The 23129-nt window shown below is 43.1% G+C and overlaps 1 protein-coding gene across 1 annotated transcript in view; it reads left to right on the top strand.

Moving 5' to 3' along the window:
• The window catches only part of ABTB1 (ankyrin repeat and BTB domain containing 1), a 72465-nt gene extending 56023 nt beyond the window's left edge, over window positions 1-16442 (top strand). The window contains exons 11-12 of the mRNA XM_029601315.1: window positions 6648-6848; window positions 14504-16442. Coding sequence (XP_029457175.1) covers window positions 6648-6848; window positions 14504-14710 — 408 coding nt within the window. The 3' untranslated portion in view covers window positions 14711-16442. The remainder of the gene's footprint in view (window positions 1-6647; window positions 6849-14503) is intronic.
• The last annotated feature ends 6687 nt before the right edge of the window (window positions 16443-23129 follow it).

Below are 23129 nucleotides of genomic sequence, written 5' to 3'. Positions count from 1 at the left end.
CCTTCCGCTTCACCGGGGAAAATCGGTCAGAGTGATGTCGGACAATGCGACCACGGTAGTGTATATCAACCGTCAGGGGGGGAACCAAGAGTCAACCAGTTGCCTTGGAAGCTCATCTATTGATTTCTTGGGCGGAGTGACATTCACCGTGCATAGCGGCTTCGCACATTGCCGCAGTGGAAAATGTCCAGGCGGACTTCCTCAGTCGCAATCACCTAGATCCCAGCGAATGGGAGCTAGCGGACGAAGCCTTTTGGATGGTTTGTGCCCAGTGGGGCACGCCTGCTATGGATCTCATGGCAACGTTCAAGAATGCGAAGGCTTCTCGGTTCTTTGCTTGTCACAGGGACACGGGGGCCGAGGGCGTGGACGCACTGGTCCTTCCATGGCCAACAGATGTGGTACTTTATGTGTTTCTGCCTTGGCCTCTCATCGGCAGGATCCTTCTTCGAATAGAGCTGCATCCGTCGGAGGTAGTTCTCATAGCTCCCGAGTGGCCGCATCCTCCTTGGTTTGCGGATCTAATGAACCTAGCCGTAGCGCATCCCTTACGGTTTCCAGATGTGCTGAATCTTCTTCATCAGGGACCCGTCTATTTCGACCAGGTCGAGCACTTTTGTCTAGCGGCACGGCTTTTGAGAGGAAGCGGCTGAGATCCCGGGGATATTCCAAGGCTGTGGTCACTACCCTCTTGCAATCTCGTTAGGGTTCTACTTCCATTTCATACGTGCGCGTTTGGAAGGTTTGTCGAAGGGATTATCATGTAGTTATTTGCGTGTGCAGGTGGCAGCGCTAGGTTCCTTACGCAGTACCATTCAAGGGGTATCCTTGGCAAATCATCCTGATGTCTCTCGTTTTTTGCAAGGGGCAAAGCATTTGCGTCCGCCGGTAAGACAGCCCTGTCCCTCCTGGAATCTGAATTTGGTTCTGAAGGTTTTATGTGGGGCGACATTGAAGGATCTTACCTTGAAGGTGGTATTTTTGGTGGCTATTGCGTCAGTGCACAGGCTATCGTAACTTCAGGCTCTATCCTGTAAAGAACCCTTTCTACGGATCTTGGATTCAAGGGTGTCTCTGCGCACGGTGCCCTCCTTTCTGCCTAAGGTGGTATCGTCTTTCCATTTAAATCAGTCGGTAGAATTACTGGCTTTTTTGGACCTGGATAGGTCGGACCCTTTTTATAAGGAATTGAAAAAGCTGGATGTTCGTAGGGCATTGTTGCAATACCTTGAGGTTACCAACGGATTCTGAGTTTCTGATCACCTGTTTGTTCTCTGGAATGGTCCCAGGAAGGGTAATGTGGCTTCAAAGACTACCATAGCTAGGTGGCTGAAGGAGGCCATAAATTCTGCGTATTTGTTGACAGGGAAGTCCCTTCCTTTGGGGGTTCGGGCGCATTCGACTCATTCACAGGCCGTGTCCTGGGCTGAATGTCAGCAGATTTCTCCAGAAGAGATCTGCAGGGCAGCCATGTGGAAATCCTTGCATACTTTCGCCAGGCATTATCGGTTGGATGTTATGTTTAACTACCTTAAGTTTCTTAAGTTGATTAAATCTCTGCTCATATGGAAATGAGCAATTTATTCCAGAGATCTGGAGCCATCACAGAAAACATCCTTCTAGCCACATGCTGGCTCTTTATTACATTAGGCACTTCTAGCTGATAACCTTGCAAAGATCTTAATGACCACCCTGGTACATACCATTTCAACTTATTCTGTATATATTCAACGCATACATTTAAAGAGTATAGTAAGCAATTTAAATTGAATTCACTAATACACAGGTAGCCAATATAATGCTATCAATAACGGCGCCCTCAGAACGGTTCTTGCCAAACAATAGTCTTGCAGCACTATTTTGCAAAACCTGTAACCTCTTAATAGTTTCCTTTGGAATTCCCAGTAACACCACATTACAGTAATTCATAGAACTCATAAATGTGGCCAAAGCACTGTCCTCAAAGCTTGGAAAATCCAAAAAAACGCTAAACATAGGGAGAAAAAGCTTCTCCACTTTATTTGGCGCTGGAGATCATCATGGGTTGTGAAAGGGGTTTTATATCAACTCAAGACACAGAGAGGATTGGGGGTACCAAACTTTTATTATACTATAATACTTCCCAGCAGTGATAGAGGTGTAGCAAATCTGAGTGCAAATTATGGGTTGGGTTAGAGCAGGAGATTAGAGGGACTATACTGTTGGAAATGCAAGTTTGGCCCACGAAGAGGTGTGTTGGGAGGACAACTGAGGCTTCCCCCTTTACCCAACTAATGTTGGATATTTGGTGAAGGTGGAGATAGGATGTGCTGGTATAAGTTCACCTTTCTGTTTAATGAGGATTTTCCACTTGGGAACTCCGAAATTGCGGCACAGCCAACATTGTCAAGGGTGTCTTGCCAGGTGGCCATATCTGAGGCCTGCTCCTCAAGCCACGATTCCACATCTTCCAGCCGCCAGCCCAACTCATCCCCTGGCAGCTATGCCACCATCGCCCCTATTTCTGTTTTTATGCAGTGCACATCCTGTTGAATCTCTGTAACCATTTTTGAAAGTCCAAACGGCCGGATATGCTTCCCCTCCCCCGTTCACTCTGTATGCTGCCACGAATCTCGCTGCCTACGTGTCACCGTCTTGAGTCCTCTCCAGTGCTGAGGCCTTTGGACATTGTGGCTTCTCTTCCCGCAAAAGAAAACAATTTGAGATTGAAAGGTGTTTTTTTTTCTTTTCGGCCATGATTCACAATTCAGCAGTGCTCTCCTGCACACACTCCACACTCCGAGGGTAAGATCTGATAGCTGTATTTGCAGATGATAGCAGATTAGGGTTGGAGCTCAGGATTTAAGCATCCATCCAACAGATGGATGCTTAAATCCATCTGGTCACCTCATGCAGGTCACCCCAGCTTTCTTGGAAACCTGATGCTGTTAAAAACACTACTGTTTAGGGCTGTGATGCCTTTTATTAGACCAGCATAAGTATTCAAAATATGATAGCAGCATCAGAGACAAAATATATGCACCTCTGAAGGCGGGATCTGCGCAGTAACCGAAATCTCATGGATAAGGTCACACACAGAAACTGAGCAGGCTACATGAGCCTTTCAGTCCTTATCTGCCTTCAGATTTGGTGGAACTGTATCTTAGGTTGGTTTGATCAAATGTATCACAACCTGCAAAAAATCCAGTTGACTGTTTAAAAGCCAGAATCTGAATGGGGGTACAGATTCAGATTGCCTCCCAGCTGTCCTCAGTCTGTAAGGAAGCACTTGGTACTGTGATTAAAAATGACACTAGGTTTGTTAATATTATTCACTTGCAGTTAGGGAAATGTAGGCACAGGGAGATAAAGTGGCATCCCCCAAGCTCACGCAAAGTGTCAGCAGCAGAGCCAGGAGCAGTCTTCTTGGGTTCAAGCCATTAGTGCCAGTGGCTAAGGTGAGCATCACTATTGCTGTCCATAGTACTGTTAACACTACCTTGCAGAACAGTGGCTCCTCAGCTAGTTTCCATCTAAGAATGTAAGGAAAAAAGCATTGCCCAGTGTGTAAACTATGCTGTACCCCCAAAGCTCATAAAAACATAAGTTACCATGCTGGGTCAGACTGAGGATCCATAAAGCCCAGCATCCTGTTTCCAACAGAGACCAATCCAGGTTACAAGTACCTGGCAAGTACCCAAACATTAAATAGATCCCAAGCTACTAATGCCAGTAATAAAAGTGGCTATTCTTTAATAGCAGTTTACTTATCAAAATCTTTTTTAAACCCTGCTACACTAACTGCGCTAACCACATCCTCTGCCAGTGAATTCCAGAGCTTAATCGTGTGTTGAGTGAAAATAATTTTCTTCAATTTGTTTTAAATGTGCTGCTTGCTGACTTCATGGAGTGCTCCCTAGTCCTTCTATTATCCAAAAGAGTAAATAACCAATTCACTTCTGCCCGTTCAAGACCTCATGATTTTAAAGACCTCTATCATATCCCCTGTCAGCCGTCTGTTCTCCAAGGTGAACAGTCCTAACCTCTTAAGCCTTTCCTCATAGGCGAGCTTCCCATCCCATCATTTTGGTTGCCCTTCTCTGTACTTTCTCCAGTGCAACTATATCTTTTTTGAGATGCTGTAACCAGAATTGCACTCAGTACCCAAGGTCTCCCTATGGAATAATAAAGAGGCATTATGACATTCTCCATTTTATTCACCATTCGCTTCCTAATTCTTCCTAACATTGTTTGCTTTTTTGACTGCTGCAGCACACTCAGCTGACAATTTCAATGTATTATCTGTTATGGCACATGGATCTTTTTCCTGAGTGGTTACTCCTAATGTGGAACCTAACATTGTGTAACTACAGCATGGGTTATTTTTCCCTATATGCATCATCTTGCACTTGTCCATATTAAATTTCTTCTGCCATTTGGACGCCCAATCTTCCAGTTTTGCAAGGTCCTCTTGCAATGTATCACAATCTGCCTGTGATTTAACTACTCTGAATAATTTTGTGTCATCTTCAGATTTTTAAATATTTTTTAAATATTTAAAAAGGGCTCCAGGGGCGATCCGGGAAACTACAGACCGGTTAGCCTGACTTCAGTGCCAGGAAAAATAGTGGAAAGTGTTCTAAACATCAAAATCACAGAACATATAGAAAGACATGGTTTAATGGAACAAGTCAGCATGGCTTTACCCAGGGCAAGTCTTGCCTCACAAATCTGCTTCACTTTTTTGAAGGAGTTAATAAACATGTGGATAAAGGTGAACCGGTAGATATAGTATACTTGGATTTTCAGAAGGCGTTTGACAAAGTTCCTCATGAGAGGCTTCTAGGAAAAGTTAAAAGTCATGGGATAGGTGGCGATGTCCTTTCGTGGATTGCAAACTGGCTAAAAGACAGGAAACAGAGAGTAGGATTAAATGGGCAATTTTCTCAGTGGAAGGGAGTGGACAGTGGAGTGCCTCAGGGATCTGTATTGTTCAATATATTTATAAATGATCTGGAAAGAAATACGACGAGTGAGATAATCAAATTTGCAGATGACACAAAATTGTTCAGAGTAGTTAAATCACAAGCAGATTGTGATAAATTGCAGGAAGACCTTGTGAGACTGGAAAACTGGGCATCTAAATGGCAGATGAAATTTAATGTGGATAAGTGCAAGGTGATGCATATAGGGAAAAATAACCCATGCTATAATTACACAATGTTGGGTTCCATATTAGGTGCTACAACCCAAGAAAGAGATCTAGGTGTCATAGTGGATAACACATTGAAATCGTCGGTTCAGTGTGCTGCGGCAGTCAAAAAAGCAAACAGAATGTTGGGAATTATTAGAAAAGGAATGGTGAATAAAACGGAAAATGTCATAATGCCTCTGTATCGCTCCATGGTAAAACCGCACCTTGAATACTGTGTACAATTCTGGTCGCCGCTTCTCAAAAAAGATATAATTGCGATGGAGAAGGTACAGAGAAGGGCTACCAAAATGATAAGGGGAATGGAACAACTCCCCTATGAGGAAAGACTAAAGAGGTTAGGACTTTTCAGCTTGGAGAAGAGACGACTGAGGGGGGATATGATAGAGGTGTTTAAAATCATGAGAGGTCTAGAACGGGTAGATGTGAATCGGTTATTTACTCTTTCGGATAGTAGAAAGACTAGGGGGCACTCCATGAAGTTAGCATGGGGCACATTTAAAACTAATCGGAGAAAGTTCTTTTTTACTCAACGCACAATTAAACTCTGGAATTTGTTGCCGGAGAATGTGGTTAGTGCAGTTAGTATAGCTGTGTTTAAAAAAGGATTGGATAAGTTCTTGGAGGAGAAGTCCATTACCTGCTATTAAGTTCACTTAGAGAATAGCCACTGCCATTAGCAATGGTTACTTGGAATAGACTTAGTTTTTGGGTACTTGCCAGGTTCTTATGGCCTGGATTGGCCACTGTTGGAAACAGGATGCTGGGCTTGATGGACCCTTGGTCTGACCCAGTATGGCATTTTCTTATGTTCTTATGATCCCCTCACTCGTCATATATTGAAAAGCACCAGTCCAAGTACAGATCCCTGAGGCACTCCACTGTTTACCCATTTCCACTGAGAAAACTGACCATTTAAATCCTACTCTGTTTCCTGTCTGTTAACCAGTTTGCAGTCCACGAAAGGACATCACAATCTATCCAATGACTTTTTAGTTTTCATAGAATCCTCTTAAGAGGGACTTTGTCAAACACCTCCTGAAAATCCAAATACACTACATCTACTGGTTCATCTTTATCTATATGTTTATTAACCCCATCAAAAAAAAAATTAGCAGATTTGTGAGGCAAGACTTCCCATGTTGGCATTTCAAAGCAGATTACATTCAGGTACTGTAGGTATTTGCCTATCCCCAGAGGGCTTACAATCTGTTTCTACCTGAGGCAATGGAGGGTAAAGTGACTTGCCCAAGGTCACAAGGAGCCTTGAACCCTGGTCTCCTGGTTTGTAGCCCACTGCTCTGACCACTAGGCTAGGCTAGGCTTCAGGTTTGTTTTTGTTTTAAATTTCCAAAATTTCTTTAAAATAAGAGGGTGGAAATAATCATCTTCCCAAATGATTGCATTGTGACTGAGCCACAACAAACGGTGTCTGAGCATACCCCTCCGTTTTCAGCTCTCCCCAGAGAATGTCTATGATGTCCTGTGTCTGGCTGACATGTACCTACTGCCTGGGCTGAAGCGGCTCTGTGGGAAGACCCTGGCTCAGACGCTGGATGAAGACAATGTCGTCAGCATCTGGAAAGTGGCAAAACTTTTTCAGCTGACCCGGCTGGAGGACCAGTGTACAGAGTTCATGGCAAAAATCATTGAGAAGGTAAAAGCCTCAGCCAGGAGGGCATTTCTCGTGTCTGTGAAAATGTAGGCTTAGTGCATTTGCTAAATAAATTTGAGGAAACGCTTCCATTTGATAGATGAGTATGTGCTTGCCCACCCGTGACTGGAAGGGGCTAGATACTGGACAGCAATATAACCAAATCTACCAGGCAGGGCAGGAGGTGAATTACGGAAAGGAATTTCTTTTGCACGCAGAATCTTAAACAGCCAGTGATAAAAGGAAAAGAATATGAGAGTCTGATAAAACTTTAAACTGCTGGCTGTTTACTTTCTCTCTAAACAACGTACAGAAATGACAGTGAGATGTGAACTTGGGATTTCTGTCATGCATTCAGACAGTTCGCATCCAGTGGTTTGCTTGCTGTGGACAAAGTGTCGTGCGCTGTACAAACTGCAAAGGAGCTGGTGACTGAAGATTCCCCACAGGGGGAGCAGAGTGCTGCTAAGAGGCAGCTCTGCCTACACCGTCTGCAGAAAGGCTCAAATCACTGCATGACTGACTCAGCCCTTCTGAGGCAGATACAATGGGCCCTGATTCATCAAGGTCTTTTCTCCATAGACACAGAATGGGAGAAAATCCTCAGTGACTGAGGACCAATGAGTACCACTTCTTTTTTTTTTTTTAATTTATGGTTTTATTGTGAAAACAAACATACAGCATTGTTCTAATACATCCATATTTACTCAGATTAACATTGTGCCAGTTTATCTTCAACAATTTTAGTTTAACCATCCTAATTCCCCCCCCCCCCCAAAAGGTGGGCTAAATCATCATTACTATTAAGTAAACCAGCATTGGTGAGAAATCAGGCTCGTATACAGTCCTGTAGGTTGGTCTGCTTCTGGAGGGTGGCTCATTGGTGTACCAGTGGGAGGGTGGCCATCCGGCACGGGCTTAGGTATCAATCCCCCCTTGCCCTCCATGGGCCTACTTCTATCTAACCATACTCTGAGGGTTCCATATCTTCAAATATCTCGAGTAGTCATGGCTTTTTAATGCAATCATCCAGTGAAGGGACCTAAGCCTCTCCAGCCTCAATGTCATGGATGCTATGCTGGGTAGGGTATCTGATTTCCAGAACATGGCCAGCTCGCATCTTGCTGCTATTTAGTATAGTAGTAGTGAGCCATCCCTGGTCTGGTGACAGATCTAGGGGCAGATTTAAGAGTGCACTCAGGGGAGAGGGGCACATCTACGCTTAAAATGTCTCGAATTAGTATTGTGGTTGCCTCCCAGAACTGTGATACTCGAGGACATTTCCACCATAAATGATAAAAAGTTCCCTTCATTCCGCACCCCTTCCAGCACCTACTGTCTTGTTCAGGGTAGACCTTATGCATTCTTTCTGGTGTATAATACCACCGTAATAAGACCTTGTAGCAGTTTTCAGATAATTGGGTGTAAGCAGAGCCTCTTTTAGTGTTAAGAAATATAGAGTCCCATTTCTCCTCGGAAAGGGTTCTGCCCAGGTCTCTTTCCCATGCCCTCATATAGGCTGGCTTTTCCAGAGGGTCTTTATTAATAAGGTTATACACTGGTGAGGTTGCTCGATTCATTTTATCCACTTGGTCAATGAGTACCACTTCTAACAGGGTATCCAGTTTATAATGTGTTTCAGGAGGAGGCATTGCATTAGGTACAATGTTATATTCCTCTGCATTCAGGCAGGCCAATCTCCCACAAGTGGGTTGTGCACTTCTACCAGCAGATGGAGACTGAGTAAAAGCTGACGTCATGGACATATAGCCCTGCCCCACCAGTATTCTCTTCTCCAGCAGATTGTAGACATGCATTTCCCTACTGGGGATGGCTTGTAGTAAAAATTAAAAAAAAGGAAAATTTAAGAAGAAAGGAGAAGTTTGATATCACCACTTGAACTCCTGAGGTGATCCCAGTGCATTCCTCCCTCAGTTGAGCGCCTTTAGTCCAGCAGCCTTTCTGGTGGAGACTTAAAAAAAAAAAGCGGTTGAAGGATGAGGGAGGCTTGGTGGTAAAGGCTTTCACCCTCTCCCCCTGTAGCCAGAGACCCAGTCATGTTCTCAGTCAGGGAGGGCTGAGCTCAGGTAAAAAAAAAAAAAAAAAAAGAGGTAAGGAGAAAAAGAGAGAGAGAGAAGGAAGGTTTCTTTTCCCTTATTCCTTCCTTACTGGATCTTCTGCCCTCGGCGTAAGTGGTTGGTGTCTTTCCCTTCTCATTCTCACGTTGCTGGCGAGTTGCGGAGGTGGCGCAGCTTCAGCGGGTTGAGCAGCCTTTGGGCTGGGCCCTACTCGGGCTTGAGTTTGTTGAGCCGTGTAGTAGGCGGTCCTTAAGCTCATACTGAGCATGTACTTGAGTGCGCATCTTATTTCGCCGCACAGGGAAGTCGAGGCAGTATGGCGCCAGTGACAAAGAAGTCTAAGTGCTTAGTGATCTGTGCTGCTTGCCGTATATGGGCAATACAGCCAGGGAATTCTGCAAGTTTGTGTCGGCGCTGCCTGGATGCGCGAGGTGATTTGCCTCTGATTGATTTTGCTGATGCTGGTCCATCTCCTGGGACAGTGGGGATTGGAGCTGAGGGTGATGCAACAAGGGTGTCCCTTTCTTCAGTTAACTGTGTCAGAAATGTTTTTAGGGAAGTTTGGTCAGAGGGTGTCAGATTTGGGGCCTATGGGGCCTGGAATGGACCCATCCTCCTTTTTTCTTGGGTGGCATTTTTCCAGGGATTATGGACTTTTCTGCAGGGTCACCCTGCAGAAACTGCAATACCTTTGAAATTAGGTTCATGTACGCAGGGTTCCCAGTTGTCACCACATGCATGCACTGCAGTGCAGTGATCCCTGTGGATGTTCAGGAGGATGTGGATAAGGATGACTCTGATGATTTGGTTTCTCCCCTCTGGAAAAGGGGGAAACTGCCCCAGATTTAGAGCTACATATAGATTTGCTCCATTTATTTCATAGAGATGAGTTGCAAAGTCTCTTATCTCAGATTCTGAGATGCTTGGTGTGGCTTGTGTAAAAGAATGATCCTATTTTGGTTATCCTATGCAAAGCATCATGTTTCTTTCCCTTCCTGGATGCAATTCTAGAGTTGATTGACCTTGAATGGAGCACTCCAGAAGCAAACTTTAAAGGGGGATGTGCTTTGGTGGGTCTATACCCTTTGGATCTGGTAGCAAGGGAACAGTTGCATTTCCCGAAGGTAGATGCACTGGTGTGTTCTGTGACAAAGCAGACCACCATTCCAGTGGAAGGAGGGGCAGCTCTAAAGGATGCTCAGGATAGGAGAATTGAAGGTATCCTTAAGTAGGCCTTTGAGGCCATGGTGATGAATTTGCAAATTACCTCTTGTTGCTTCTTGGTGATTCGGACTAGGGAGGGTCGAATAGCAGAGCGGTAATGGAACCGGGAGCACCACCTCTGCTGATAAGGGTTACGGCCTTGTGCGCACTGCTGCCAGAGGGGTGGCTTCTATGATAGCGGCTAGGTGTCAGCTGTGGCTGCAGAATCGTCGGCAGACACAATTTCTTAAGTCCAGTCTCATGAGTTTAGCCTTTAAGGGTTCTCTTTTATTTGGCAGTGAGTTGGAGAAAATGGCAAATAGATGGGGGGGGGGGGGAAACCCAGGTCCCTCATTTGTTAGAGAATTCGCGTCCTTTTGAGGCAAGAGGCCATGCTAGAGACTACAGGCGTTTTCGTCCCTATAGGGGAACTACTACACAGAGGTCTTGACCTTTCAGTAGGTCTCTGTCCTTTCAGCCCAGAAAGCCTTGGAAGAATGCAGGCTCCAGGAGCGGAGCACCTCTATCTTCACAGTGAAGGTGTGCAGACTCACCTACTGGTGTAGGAGATAGTTGGGCGTCTAGCTCACTTTTATCAGAAGTGGGTCCAGGTCACATCAGACCAATGGGTCCTGGAAATGATACGAGAATGCTATGCTCTAGAGTTTTTTTTCGCATTCCTCCATGCCTTTATGGTCTCTCCCTGCAATTCCCTACAGAAGAGAGTGGCAGTGGAGACTATCTTCAGGAGGCTGTTGGACTTAGAGGCTGTAAGTCCTGTTCCCGAATTGCAAGAAAATATGGGCTGCTATTCCATTTATTTTGCCACACCCAAAAAGGAGGGGGTCTTTTTGGCCCATCCTGGATCTCAAAGGAGTCAATTGGCATTTGCAGGTGACTCATTTCTGAATGGAAATTATGTGCTCCGTAGTAACGGCAGTGCAGCCAGGGAAATTTCTCATGTCTCTGGATCTGACGGGAACATATCTGCATATTCCCATTGGCCGGGAACATCAATGGTTCCTGGGGTTTGCTGTTCTGAGGAGTCATTATCAATTTCAGGCCCTGCTCTTCGGGCTGGCCACTGCATCCAGGACCTTCTACAAGATCATGGTGGTGGTAGTAGCGTCCTTGGGCAAGGACGAAATCCTGATTCACCTGTATCTGGATGACTGGTTGATTCGGGTCAAAAGCATGGAAGAGAGTCACTCTGCTTCACACAAAGTGATCTCATTATTGCAAAAATTAGGCTGGGTGGTGAACTTGGCCAAGAGCAGCTTACAGCTGTTTCACATGCCGGAGTATCTTGGCGTTCGTTTTGTTACGAAGTAGGGCAGAGTGTTTCTGCCGGAGAGTTGCATTCAGAAGTTGATTGCTCAAGTTCAATCCCTGACAGTGTAGTCTTATCTTCAAGTGCTGGGTTTGATGGCAGCCACCTTGGAGGTTTTCCCTTGGGCGAGAAGCATATGCGGCCTCTTTCCTGGTGGAAGCTGCAATCTCAGGACTACATGGTAAGGCTTCTCTTGCCATTAGAGGTGAATGTCCACTTACATTGGTGGTTGCAAACGGATCATCTCAGGAAGGGAGTTTCTTAAAGATGCCAGAATGGTTAGTGCTCATCACAGATGTGAGCCTTCAGGGTTGGGGGGCTCACTGTCAGGAGTTGCTGGAGCAAGGTTACTGGAGCATCAGTTGATTGGAAGCACTTGCAGTTCGGCTGGTATGCTTAAGGTTTGCTGAGCTTCTAGAGGCTTGGGCGATCAGGATAATGTCGGACAATGAAATGACTGTGGCTTACATCAATCACCGGGGCAGAACCCCAGAGCCAACAATTGTCAGAGGAGATAGATACAGTAATGGAATGTGCAGAGCAACATCTTTTACACATATCCATCTCCCACATTGCTGGGAAGGACAATGTTAAATGCCGATTTTCTCAGCAGAAAAAGCTTGGACCCAGGAAAATGGGAGTTTATGGATGAAGCCTTTCAACTCATAGTGGTGCGCTGGAATCGCCCATCTCTGGATTTGCTGGTGATCTCAGTCAATGAGAAGGTTCCACGGTTCTTCAGTCGCAGAACAGATCCGAAAGCTCTGGGTATTGATGCTCTCGTTCAGACATGGCCGTGGGGCGGGGTGCTATATGCTTTCCCACCATGGCCACCGATAGGCAGGGTCATTAAAAAGATAGTAAGCCATCATCCACTTCATACTACTGAGATCTGGTGGTTTTGTCTCTTCTTTTTATATTTTTTATCTCATTTGAAACCAATAAACATATTATAAAAAAAAAAAAAGATAGCCAGGGTGAAATTGTGTTTCTGGGGGCTCCAGATTGGCCCTGGAGGCCGTGGTATGCCAATCTGCAGAGGCTACTTGTGGGCAGTCCTCTCAGGCTCCCACCCTGGAAGGATCTGCTGTGGCAGGGACCCATTCTATGTTGCAGGTCAATTTTATCTTACGGTTTGGCCCTTGAGAGGGCTCCTATTGAAGCGTGGTTATTCTGCTGCAGGGATTTCCACTTTGCTCCGGGATAGGAAATTTTCTACGGCTCTGGCTTATGATAGAGTTTGGAGAGTTTTCAAGGCCTGGTGTGAGGAGCAAGATTCTCAGCCTCTCAAGATAGAAATTCCATTAATTTTTGAATTTTTGTAGGAAAGGTTTATTTATTTATTTATTTAAAATTTTTATATACCGGCATTCATGTTGCAAACACATCATGCCGGTTTACATATAACAGGGGTGTACAGTGAACAATTCAATAACCTATTTGTGTAGAAGGAAGCAGTTACAAATAACAAGGTAAAAGAACTGGGAGGAGAGAAGAAAAGGGAGAGAATAACATTAGGTATAGGTATTTACATTAGTAATAACATTTTTACATGTGGAAGTGGTAGAATCTGGCTGAATAGAATTAATCGGTGTCCGGGAAAGCTTTTTTATCTTCACTTAAAGACTTAAAGACTTACTTAAAGACTTGGGTCTTAACACCTTGACAGCCCTCATTTGTTAAGGGGGCAAGTCAGTGGTGGGCCTTTGTCTTCCCATGCAGATATGTCTCGGTTCTTGAAGGGAGTTAAGCATCTTTGTCCTCCCTTGTGGCTACCGGTACCTTTGAGGATCTTAATCTGGCCTTGGATTTCTTGGCGGGTCTTACTTTTTTCGACCGCTACGAAGCCTCGCCTTGAAGCTACTTATCTTGAAGACAGTTTTTCTAGTGGCAGTCTGTTCAGCAAGTCTAGTTTCTGAGCTGTAGTCTCTTTCTTGCCATGAGCCATTTCTGCTTGTGACTCCAGGGGCGGTACAGCTTCATACTGTGCCTTCCTTTTTACCGAAAGTGGTTTCGGAGTTTCATTTGAATCAAACTATTTCTCTGCCCGCACTGGACAGGAATAGAGATGAGAGTGAATACCATCTCTTGTGTGCCTTGGATGTCAAGCAGCATCTGATGCAATACTTGGAGGTTACTAAATCTGTCAGGCAGTCTGATCGACTGTTTGTGCTCCATGGTGGAGTCAAACGGTGAATTGGCGATGCAGGCAACTATAGCCAGTTGGGTTAAGGAAGTAATTACGGCAGCCTATGTGGATACTGGGATTCCTTTGCTGAAACAGATCAGAACGCATTCCATAAGGGCGCAGGTGCTATCATGGACAGATTCAATTATTGTCTCCTGTCGAAGTCTGCCGAACGGCTTCGTGGTCTTCTTTACACACCTTTTTCAAACATTACCACTGAGACGTTCGGGCTCAGGAGGATGCAGCCTTTGCACGTGTGGTGTTATCTGGACCACGGATAGCCTCCCACCGTGTTTGGAAGTAGTTTTGGATACATCCCACTTTTGGGGATTGACCTGCTTGAATGCAGAGGAAGGATAAATTACTACCTATCTGATAATTTCCTTTCCTCTAATGAAGACAGGCCAATCCCTGACCCGCCCTTGGCTGCTGATTTTTGCCTTTTGGTTCGCTCTTTAGGTGAGGAAGTTGCAGAGTGTTATTCTTGCTACTTGTTGGAGGACTAGTAAGTGTCTTAACCAGTCCTTCAGTTTAGTGAAGGTTAATTCTTTTGTGTGAGCTCAGTGTTCCTTGTTGGTTGAAAGCATGAGTGGTTGAGTGTTAATAGTCATGTTCAATTACAATCAGTTTGTCCACTGTTTGGCTATTTCAGAGAATACTGGCAGACTGATGTCGGGCAGGGCTATATGTCTGTGCCATCACCTTTTAGTCCGTCTCCATCTGCTGGTAGAGGTGTACAACCCATTTAATGAGGATTGGCCTGCCTTCATTAGAGGAAAGGAAATTATCAGGTAAGTAATAATTTCTCCTTATATATACACAATAAATTGTACTTGGATTGCATGGTTGCTCTTTGCAGATAGTGGAGCTGGAAGAGTTTGCAGCTGTGGTGAAGGAAGATGCGGAGGCAGTGGAGGCACGAGAGGAGACGGATTCCATCCCACTCATCGATGACATCCGTTTCCACATCACCAGCAATGTGCAGACTTACAGTGCCATTGAAGAGGCTAACCAGAAGCTGGAAGCCCTGGAGAGGCTCTTGGCTACAATGGGGCTGGAGTGCTAATGTTTGCAGACTATGAAGATGAAGAGCTCCACACTTTGTAAGATGGGTCTGGGAAATTCAGTCCCAGGGCAAGAATGTGACATTCTTATTCAGCTTTTAACATCTGTCTGCGGCTTTTCTCTCGTTCTGTATTTTTCTTTCCTCCTTTTCTTTTGTGTCTCATTTGTTTGTGCTTGACGCACCTGTATGATTTTGATTTCTTCCTGGGAAGAGGGAGATTGAGAGAATCCAGCACAGAATTCATTATTTTAGGACTGTGGAACACAGCAGGATGGGAGCTTCAGCATGTGACCTTTTAATGTCAGCTTGCTACCTGCTGGCCGATTGCTGGTGGCAGTATTAATGGATGTCTGCTTGTGGCCAGCTTTGTGCTTCTAAAGCTGTAGATTGCATGCTTCAGGGGAAAAAATATGAAGTGAAGTAGCTTTGAGTTGTTGACTTGAAATAAAAAACAATTTCCATTGTGTATTAGCATTATACAGACCTTAAATGGCAGCAAGGCATTGGTCACATTTGTTGATAGGATGAATATCATAGTGCAGTGTTGGTATCAGTATTAAATAAAGCACTGTCCAAAGGCATTCCTGGGCACAGAAGCTGTTCCCAAACCTGTTCTTGAGTCATAAATGCCATCTATAATTGCTCCTTGCACTGTTGAGAGGCCCCACCCTCTTAGGTTTCACCTTATGGTGAACCTCCACAGACATTTGAGTGAACAGTAATCAACAGGGTTGGTTGTTTGTTTTTTTTTGCTAATGTTTCTGCCAGCTTTGAAGGGAGGGAAAAGGACAAGCTGTGCATGGGGTAGAAACTGATAGAATTCTGTTAGGTGAGCACTGTATTTCTTTTCTGTAAATGTGGTATCCATTTCATGAAATAAATGGACAGAAAGCTTCCAAGCTAGTAAGTCGTCCATGTCCTCGCTAACGTTAAGATGGTTGCTTGTTTCTTCAGACCGATCCATAAATGGCGTATCATTTCAGTAACAGAATGCCAGCTCGTAGCAGAAATCCTCCTTGGAACTTAAGTGCCATAGCTGATGATGACTGCTGGTAACCCAGTCAGAAATCTGAGGTTTGATCAATTGGCTACCTACTTCTGGACAGTAGTGACCACATTTAGTTCACATGGTCACCACTGGAATCCAGCTGTTGAGATTTCTGCTACCCTGGATGCTCGATGTCAGAGGATGGTTATTTTAGGAAATGCCACACAGTTGCCAGGAACTCTTGGAGTGTTTGTAATCTCCTTATCCATGGCTTATATAAATATTGCAAAATGTATCTTGTACTTTCTCTTAACATAGCAAAGAAGTGTCGGTTGAAGACCACACACATGAACTGATTGCCTGTCCTGGATTTTTTGTTTTTCAAGCCATTTTAGGAGTTAAGTACCACATCTGGAGGATTTCTGGATTACTTCCCCTTGTGCTGTTACTGGGCTCACGCAAAACCCTGATGACAACTAGGTGCTTGATCTGCCACCAGTATGGGTTTCTTTAATTATCTCCCTGGCCCATATTGGTTACAAATAATTTATTGAAAGATTTGAAAAATTAGGGTCCTCTCATTTTACTGTTATGTTTTGTCTGTACCCCTTTATAATGAATTTCTCCTGTATTGTCATAAAAAGAAAAGATTTTCAGAACAGCTTTATGTGATAATATATTTAAAAAATAAGATGATGTGTAAGCATGAGTGCAACAATAAAAAAAAATATATATTTCACTATGCTTTCCTCGTTCTGCCAGCTTGGTTAATTATCCCGGCAAGCGCTCTGGTTTATTTTTAAAAGGTTAGAAGTCTCTCCCTGTGAGTTGTGTGTACATTCGCACAGCTGAAATCTTTTTTTTTTTTTGGTTTGAATGCTGGAAGAGGCAAAGAAATCTTTTCTTTCTGGAGGAGACATTTAGCCACCTGCAGTACAAAAGAATTAAGAGTTGAGGGGGTTTTCATTTTCTTCTATTTTTACTCTCTGATTTTGAGTGTTCTTTTTTTGGAGGGGGGAAGTTGCAGAGGGAGGGGTTAGGATATAATTAGTGTCATTAACAGAGGGTGTTTGCTGAGACTTTCATGTTGTGTCTGCATCCACCTGTGGGAGAGGCCTGTGTGACAGCATGGTTTGGCTTCCTGGATTGGAATTTTTAGCACCAGTAGAAAGGCGAAGACAGAGTTGTGAGCCCTGCAACATTCACACAGGATTCTTGAAAGTGGGGCTGTGAGTTTCACATGTGCACGCTCAGGCCAATACAGAATGGTGCGGCTCAGCCGAGCGCACCGTTAGCCCCCATTTGGACGCGCAGTTTTGACGCATTATTATTACCCCTTATACAGTAAGGGGTAATAGCACGTGGAAAACGCGCAGCCAACCCCCCCCCCCCCCTCCCGAAACTAATAGCACTCATCACATGCAAATGCATGTTGATTAGCCTATTAGGTATTCAGCCACAATACAGAAAGCAAAATGTGTGGCCAAGCTGCACATTTCAGATGGCACCAGGCAAATGTACAGAAAAGCAGAAAAAACTGCTTTTTTGTACACCCTCCAACTTAATATCATAGCGATATTAAGTCAGAGGTCCCAAAAATAAAAAAAAAATAAAAATCTTCTTAAAAAAAAAAAAATCTGCCCGCGGGTTGGAAAACGGACGCTCAATTTTGCCAGTGTCCGTGTTCCGAATCCATGGCTGTCAGCGGGTTTGACAACCGATGCCGGTAAAATTAAACGTCGGCTGTCAGACCCGCTGACAGCCGCCGCTTCCGCCAATAAGGAGGCGCTAGGGACACGCTACTGTCCCTAGCGCCTCCTTATTAGCGCGGGCCCTAATTTAAATACTGAATCTTGCGCCCAGGAGAGGGTCCCGCGCAGTTTACTGTATAGGCTGATTGTGCTGGAAAGAGATGTTGTAACCTAGTTCAGGGATAGGCATTTCTGGTCTTCCAGAGCCATGAACAGGTGTGGTTTTCTGAATATCTACAGTAAATATTCATGATTATATGTTCTTATATCTATTTTAAGAGTCTGGTTAATTTGCATGTCTTGCTTATGTTGAAAACAGACCTGTTTGTGGCTGTCTAGAACTGGAGTTGCCTGCTCTTGCACTGTTCCAGTTAGAAAGTTGGCTACATTGCTTAGGATGTGTAGTGCTGCAGTCTTAGTACTCTGTAACCTCAAAAGGATTTGCCAAGAGCATATTTATTCCCACTCAGTTTGTGCACTCTGGCTCTGCAGACCTTATTGGGGATCATTTATATTTATTTAATACATTTTTAATATTCCATCGTTCAGACAAGCCATCACAATGGTTTACAAGTATAAGATGCAACAAAAAATTACAATGTAAATTCATATAAAACAAATCTAATAGAATCTTATAAAATAAGAGCAAAATTAATATCATAAGATAGAATAAATTCAGCATAATAAAACAAATTAAATTAAACTAATAAAATATAAATCATGGTTAAAATGCATTCATAATGTAAAATTAGTAAAAGAATGTCATGATATTAATAATATTAAAGTTTGTAAAAGACTGGTATTAAATGAGGTTTTTTAAGTATAATCTATTACCATTAATGCTAAAACGGTGATATATGCCTGGAATGCCTTCTTCAGAGAAGATGGAGATGAAAACAATGAAATTCAAGAAAGTATGGAATAACACACAGGATCCCTAGTAGCGAGAGAATAATGAAACACTGGACTGATTGTGCTTCCTAGAAGGCATGGGGGAACTGCATGGAACAGCAGTTACAATCTTAAAACACACACGGGCAATGGTTGTTGGGGTCCATGTGAGAATTTGTATGCGCATCTACCCAAAGTGGACCATTTGCTGCAGGCCAGACTGGATAGGCCATTTTAGTCTTTGTCATTATGTACTGTGTTAGGTTAGTAAAGTCTCCAGTGCCCTGAAGTGAGCTCCAAATGTATTGAGAAAATGTAATTGAAAAGTTTTATTTTCTCTTTTCAGGATGCATATCAGCCTAGCCAACTTTTTTTAGCTTAATTTGAATAAAAGGCCTGTGTACATGATATGCATATGTTTCTGCCTATGTAATCCATAGTTGTTTTACAGTCTCGTTATAACTTTTAGAATATTAATAACGTTACACTACCACAAGAAAGGAACCAACTCAAGGAAGTGTATTAAGGTGTTTGGATGCATTGATCTGCTGTACTGTAGCTTTGTAAAATCTAGTGCAATGGAAGTGTGCAGCACTAGGGTGGAAGACATTAACTTTACTCCCCAAGCATCAATAAGAAACCAGTGGGAAAACTCATCCCTGAACGCTAGTCTGACCAGACCATTTAATTTGTGTGCTTCCTGCTGGGTGTCATCGTTCAGCATTTCTTTTAGTTATATGGACATGAAAACGATCCAAAGGTTAAGCCAAATGGGAAAAAATGTATGATTGAGAAAAAAAATGAATCCAGCTGTCTTATCATGAAGCAGGAGTGTCCCTGATCAATGTAACTATGAATTCAGTCACTGCTGTGAAATGTGTGCCCTGGCTGACCCTTATTCATTTGGGATGTTACCATATGAAGCCCACAGACTTGAGTTCAGTATTGCAGAAAAGTAGTAGGATAAAAGTTGTGAGTTTTCTATCACCAGAACACCAAAATCCACAGGCTTAAATATTTGTAGTACAGAATGTTCTCTCAAACATTTCTCTTGATTGAATTTTGCATAAATATAAATGTTAGTTTTAGAAGTATTCAGTGTTTGTCTCTATCCTCAAGGAAACAAATTAGTTTCTGGTAATAGCAGAATCTTGCTGTAAGCACGGGATGCGGCCCTGGGCTCCCTGGCTATTATTTTGAATCTGCTGGAGATTGTTGATTACAGCATTCACAAAGTACAGCTTGTGGGTGACGGGATACAGTTTCCAATTGATTAGCTGGAAAAGCTAAAAATAATTACATAAAGGCCTGTTGAAATTCAAGAAGCATTTTGAAACTTATGAACTAAGTCAGCTGGCTTACTATTACTGAAGCTTTCATGTTGCACACTTCTATGCTGTTATCGCCATAGATATTTATGTAGTGCCTTTATAATAGATGCTGTAGGTCACATCTCATAAAGAGTAGCTCAAATACTGAACTGTATTAGCAGAAAATGCTTTCTCTGGCCACTTTTTGCCTCCAGCTATATTCAGGTTTGTGTGTCCACTAATTCTTCTTGCTGTCCAATAATAAATGGAAACCATCTGAGAGATTCCTTGATAAGGTAAAAATGATCTAGGTGAGGAGTATAGTACATTCCCCTTTGTGCTTATCAAGCAGCCAACTGCAGATAGAATAACATTTAAGGTACATTTTCTATTCCTTCTCTGCTAGTATTTCAACATTGGCCATCTTTTATTTAATTAGGAATTATTAGGAAGGGAATGGGTAATAGAAGGGAAAATTTATTTATTTATTTATTTAAATTCTTTTACTATACCGATACTCAAGACAAGGTCTTATCGTACCGGTTTACAATAGAACAGGGGGGAAACCAAAATGTCATAATGCCTCTATATTGCTCCATAGTGGGACTGCACCTTGAATACTGTGTACAATTCTGGTCGCCGCAACTCAAAAAAGATATAATTGCGATGGAGAAGGTACAGAGAAGGGCAACCAAAATGATAAAGGGGATGGAACAGCTCCCCTATGAGGAAAGGCTGAAGAGGTTAGGGCTGTTCAGCTTGGAGAAGAGATGGCTGAGGGGGCATATGATAGAGGTCTTTAAGATCAAGAGAGGTCTTGAATGAGTAAATGTGACTCGGTTATTTACACTTTCGCATAATAGAAGGACTAGGGGGCATTCCATGAAGTTAGCAAGTAGCACATTTAAGACTAATCGGAGAAAATTCTTTTTCACGCAACGCATAATAAAGCTCTGGAATTTGTTGCCAGAGGATGTGGTTAGTGCAGTTAGTGTAGCTGGGTTCAAAAAAGGTTTGGATAAGTTCTTGGAGGAGAAGTCCATTAACGGCTATTAATCAAGTTTACTTAGGGAATAACCACTGCTATTAATTGCATCAGTAGCATGGGATCTTCTTAGTGTTTGGGTAATTGCCAGGTTCTTGTGGCCTGGTCTGGCCTTTGTTGGAAACAGGATGCTTGGCTTGATGGACCCTTGGTCTGACCCAGCATGGCAATTTCTTATGTTCTTAAGACAGTGAGGGTAACAAGATGAGCAGCGTTTTAGCACTGCAGCACTCAATTAGGTTGCTCCCTAGCAAGAGAGCCCTCAGAATCTGGATAGGTTTATATGAGGTGATAAGAAGTCTAAGCCTCCATGACAAGTTATAATTGCTATGGAAACCAGTAAAATTATTAATATTTATTTATTTTTGTTTTTTCTATACCGACATTCTTGTAGAGATACAAATCATACCGGTTTACATTTAACTTCAATTTCGCCATGTAGCGGTACAGTGAACAAGTTAGAAATTCAAACATTTAACAGGAAAAATGTAACACTCTGGTCTAATCAAAGTCATATAAGATCAAGGGAGATTATTTAAACATCTCAGATACTAAGCTCATCCAAAAATAAGAGGAATTGAAATACTCATCCTAAAGGGATGAGAATAAGGTTGAATAAATTAAGTAATAATAATAGTAAATAAATTGCATTGTTGATGACTTTAATGGCATGTTCAGTCTACTCAAGCAACCAATCACAATGTTGCACCATTTTCCAAACCATGTTCAGAAAATATTCAGACCCCTTCACTTTTTCCACAGTTTGTTATAGTGTTATTAAAAAATAGATAATATTAATTTTTCCCTCCTCAGTCTACACACAATACCCCATAAGTGAAATTTGCATGGAGTTATGAACGATGAGGAATATTTTTTTACATGCATCCAAAAATGTATTTTAAAAAATTTACATAAAAGTGGACCTTAAGTTATACAGTATATGATACATAAAATATACATTGTTTAATATTGACGGTCCTACAAAAATTGTCTCTATATATTTCATTGAACTTTAAGACCAAGATCTTTATAGATTCTAGAGCAAAATCAAAGCCATGAAGTCAAAGGAATTGTGTTGAGGCACAGATCTGGGGAAGGGTACAAAACAATTGTTGCAGCATTGAAGGTTCCAAAGAACACAGTGGCCTTCATAATTTTTAAATGGAAGAAGTTTACAATCACTAGGACTGTTCCTAGAGCTGGCTGCCCATGCAAACTGAGCAACTGGGGGAGAAGGGCCTTGGTCAGGGAGGTGACCAAGAACCCGATGGTCACTCTGACAGAGCGCCAGAGTTCTGCTGTGGCAATGGGAGAACCTTCCAGAAGGACAACCATCTCTGCAGCACTCCACCAGTCAGCCCTTTACGGTAGAGTGGCCAGACGGAAGCTGCCACTAAGTAAAAGGCACATGACAACCCGCTTGGAGTTTGCTAAAAAGCATTTAAAAGACTCTTGAGTATGAGAAACAAGATTCTCTGGTCTGATGAAAGCAAGATTGAACTCTTTGATCTGAATGCCAAGTGTCATGCCTAGAGGAAACCGGGCACTGCTCATTGCTTAGCAAATACCTTATGGTGAAGCCTGGTGGTGGCAGCATCATGCCATGGGGATGTTTTTCAGCTGCAGGAACTAGGAGACTAGTCAGGCTCGAGGGAAAGATGAACGATGCAAAGTAGAGAGATCCTTGATGAAAACTTGATCCAGAGCGTTCTGAACCTCAGACTGGGCAACGATTCACCTTCCAACAGGTCAACGACCTTAAGCACACAGCCAAGACAATGCAGGAGTGGCTTCACCACAAGTCTGTGAATGTCCCTGAGTGGCCCAGCCAGAGCCCGGACTTGAACCTGGTTGAACAGTCTCTGGAGAGACCTGAAAATAGTTGTGTATCGATGCTCCCCATCCAACCTGACAACTTGAGAAGATATGCAGAGAAGAATGGGAGAAAATTCCCAAATTCAGGTGTGCCAAGATTATATGCAAGAAGAGCTGAGGCTGTAATCACTGCAAAAGGTACTTCAACAAAGTACTAAGTAAAGGGCCTGAATACTTATGCAATTATGATTTTTTAACATTAATTTGCACAAATTTCTACAAATTTGATTTCTCTTTGTCACTATGGGGTATTGTGGGTAGACTGAGGAGGGAGAAAAATGCATATTATCCATTTTAGAGTAAGGGTGTAACGTAACAAAATGTGAAAAAATAATTTCTGAATACACATTGTACATCATAGGCTTCCACTGCATGCTGAAGAGCAGGGGTGAAATAACTCCAGTCCTCAAGAGCCACAAATTGGCCTGGCTTTCAGGATATCCACAAGGAATATGCATGAGATAGATTTGCGTTCAGTGGAAGCAGTGTATGCAAATCTATCTCATGCATATTCCTTGTGGAAATCCTCAAAAGCTGGCCTGTTTGTGGCTGTTGAGGA

The sequence above is a fragment of the Rhinatrema bivittatum genome, chromosome 4 (genome assembly GCF_901001135.1).
Source record: "Rhinatrema bivittatum chromosome 4, aRhiBiv1.1, whole genome shotgun sequence".
NCBI lineage: Eukaryota > Metazoa > Chordata > Amphibia > Gymnophiona > Rhinatrematidae > Rhinatrema > Rhinatrema bivittatum.
The sequence above is the reverse complement of the archived record's forward strand: the minus strand, read 5'-3'. Positions and strand labels throughout refer to the sequence as shown.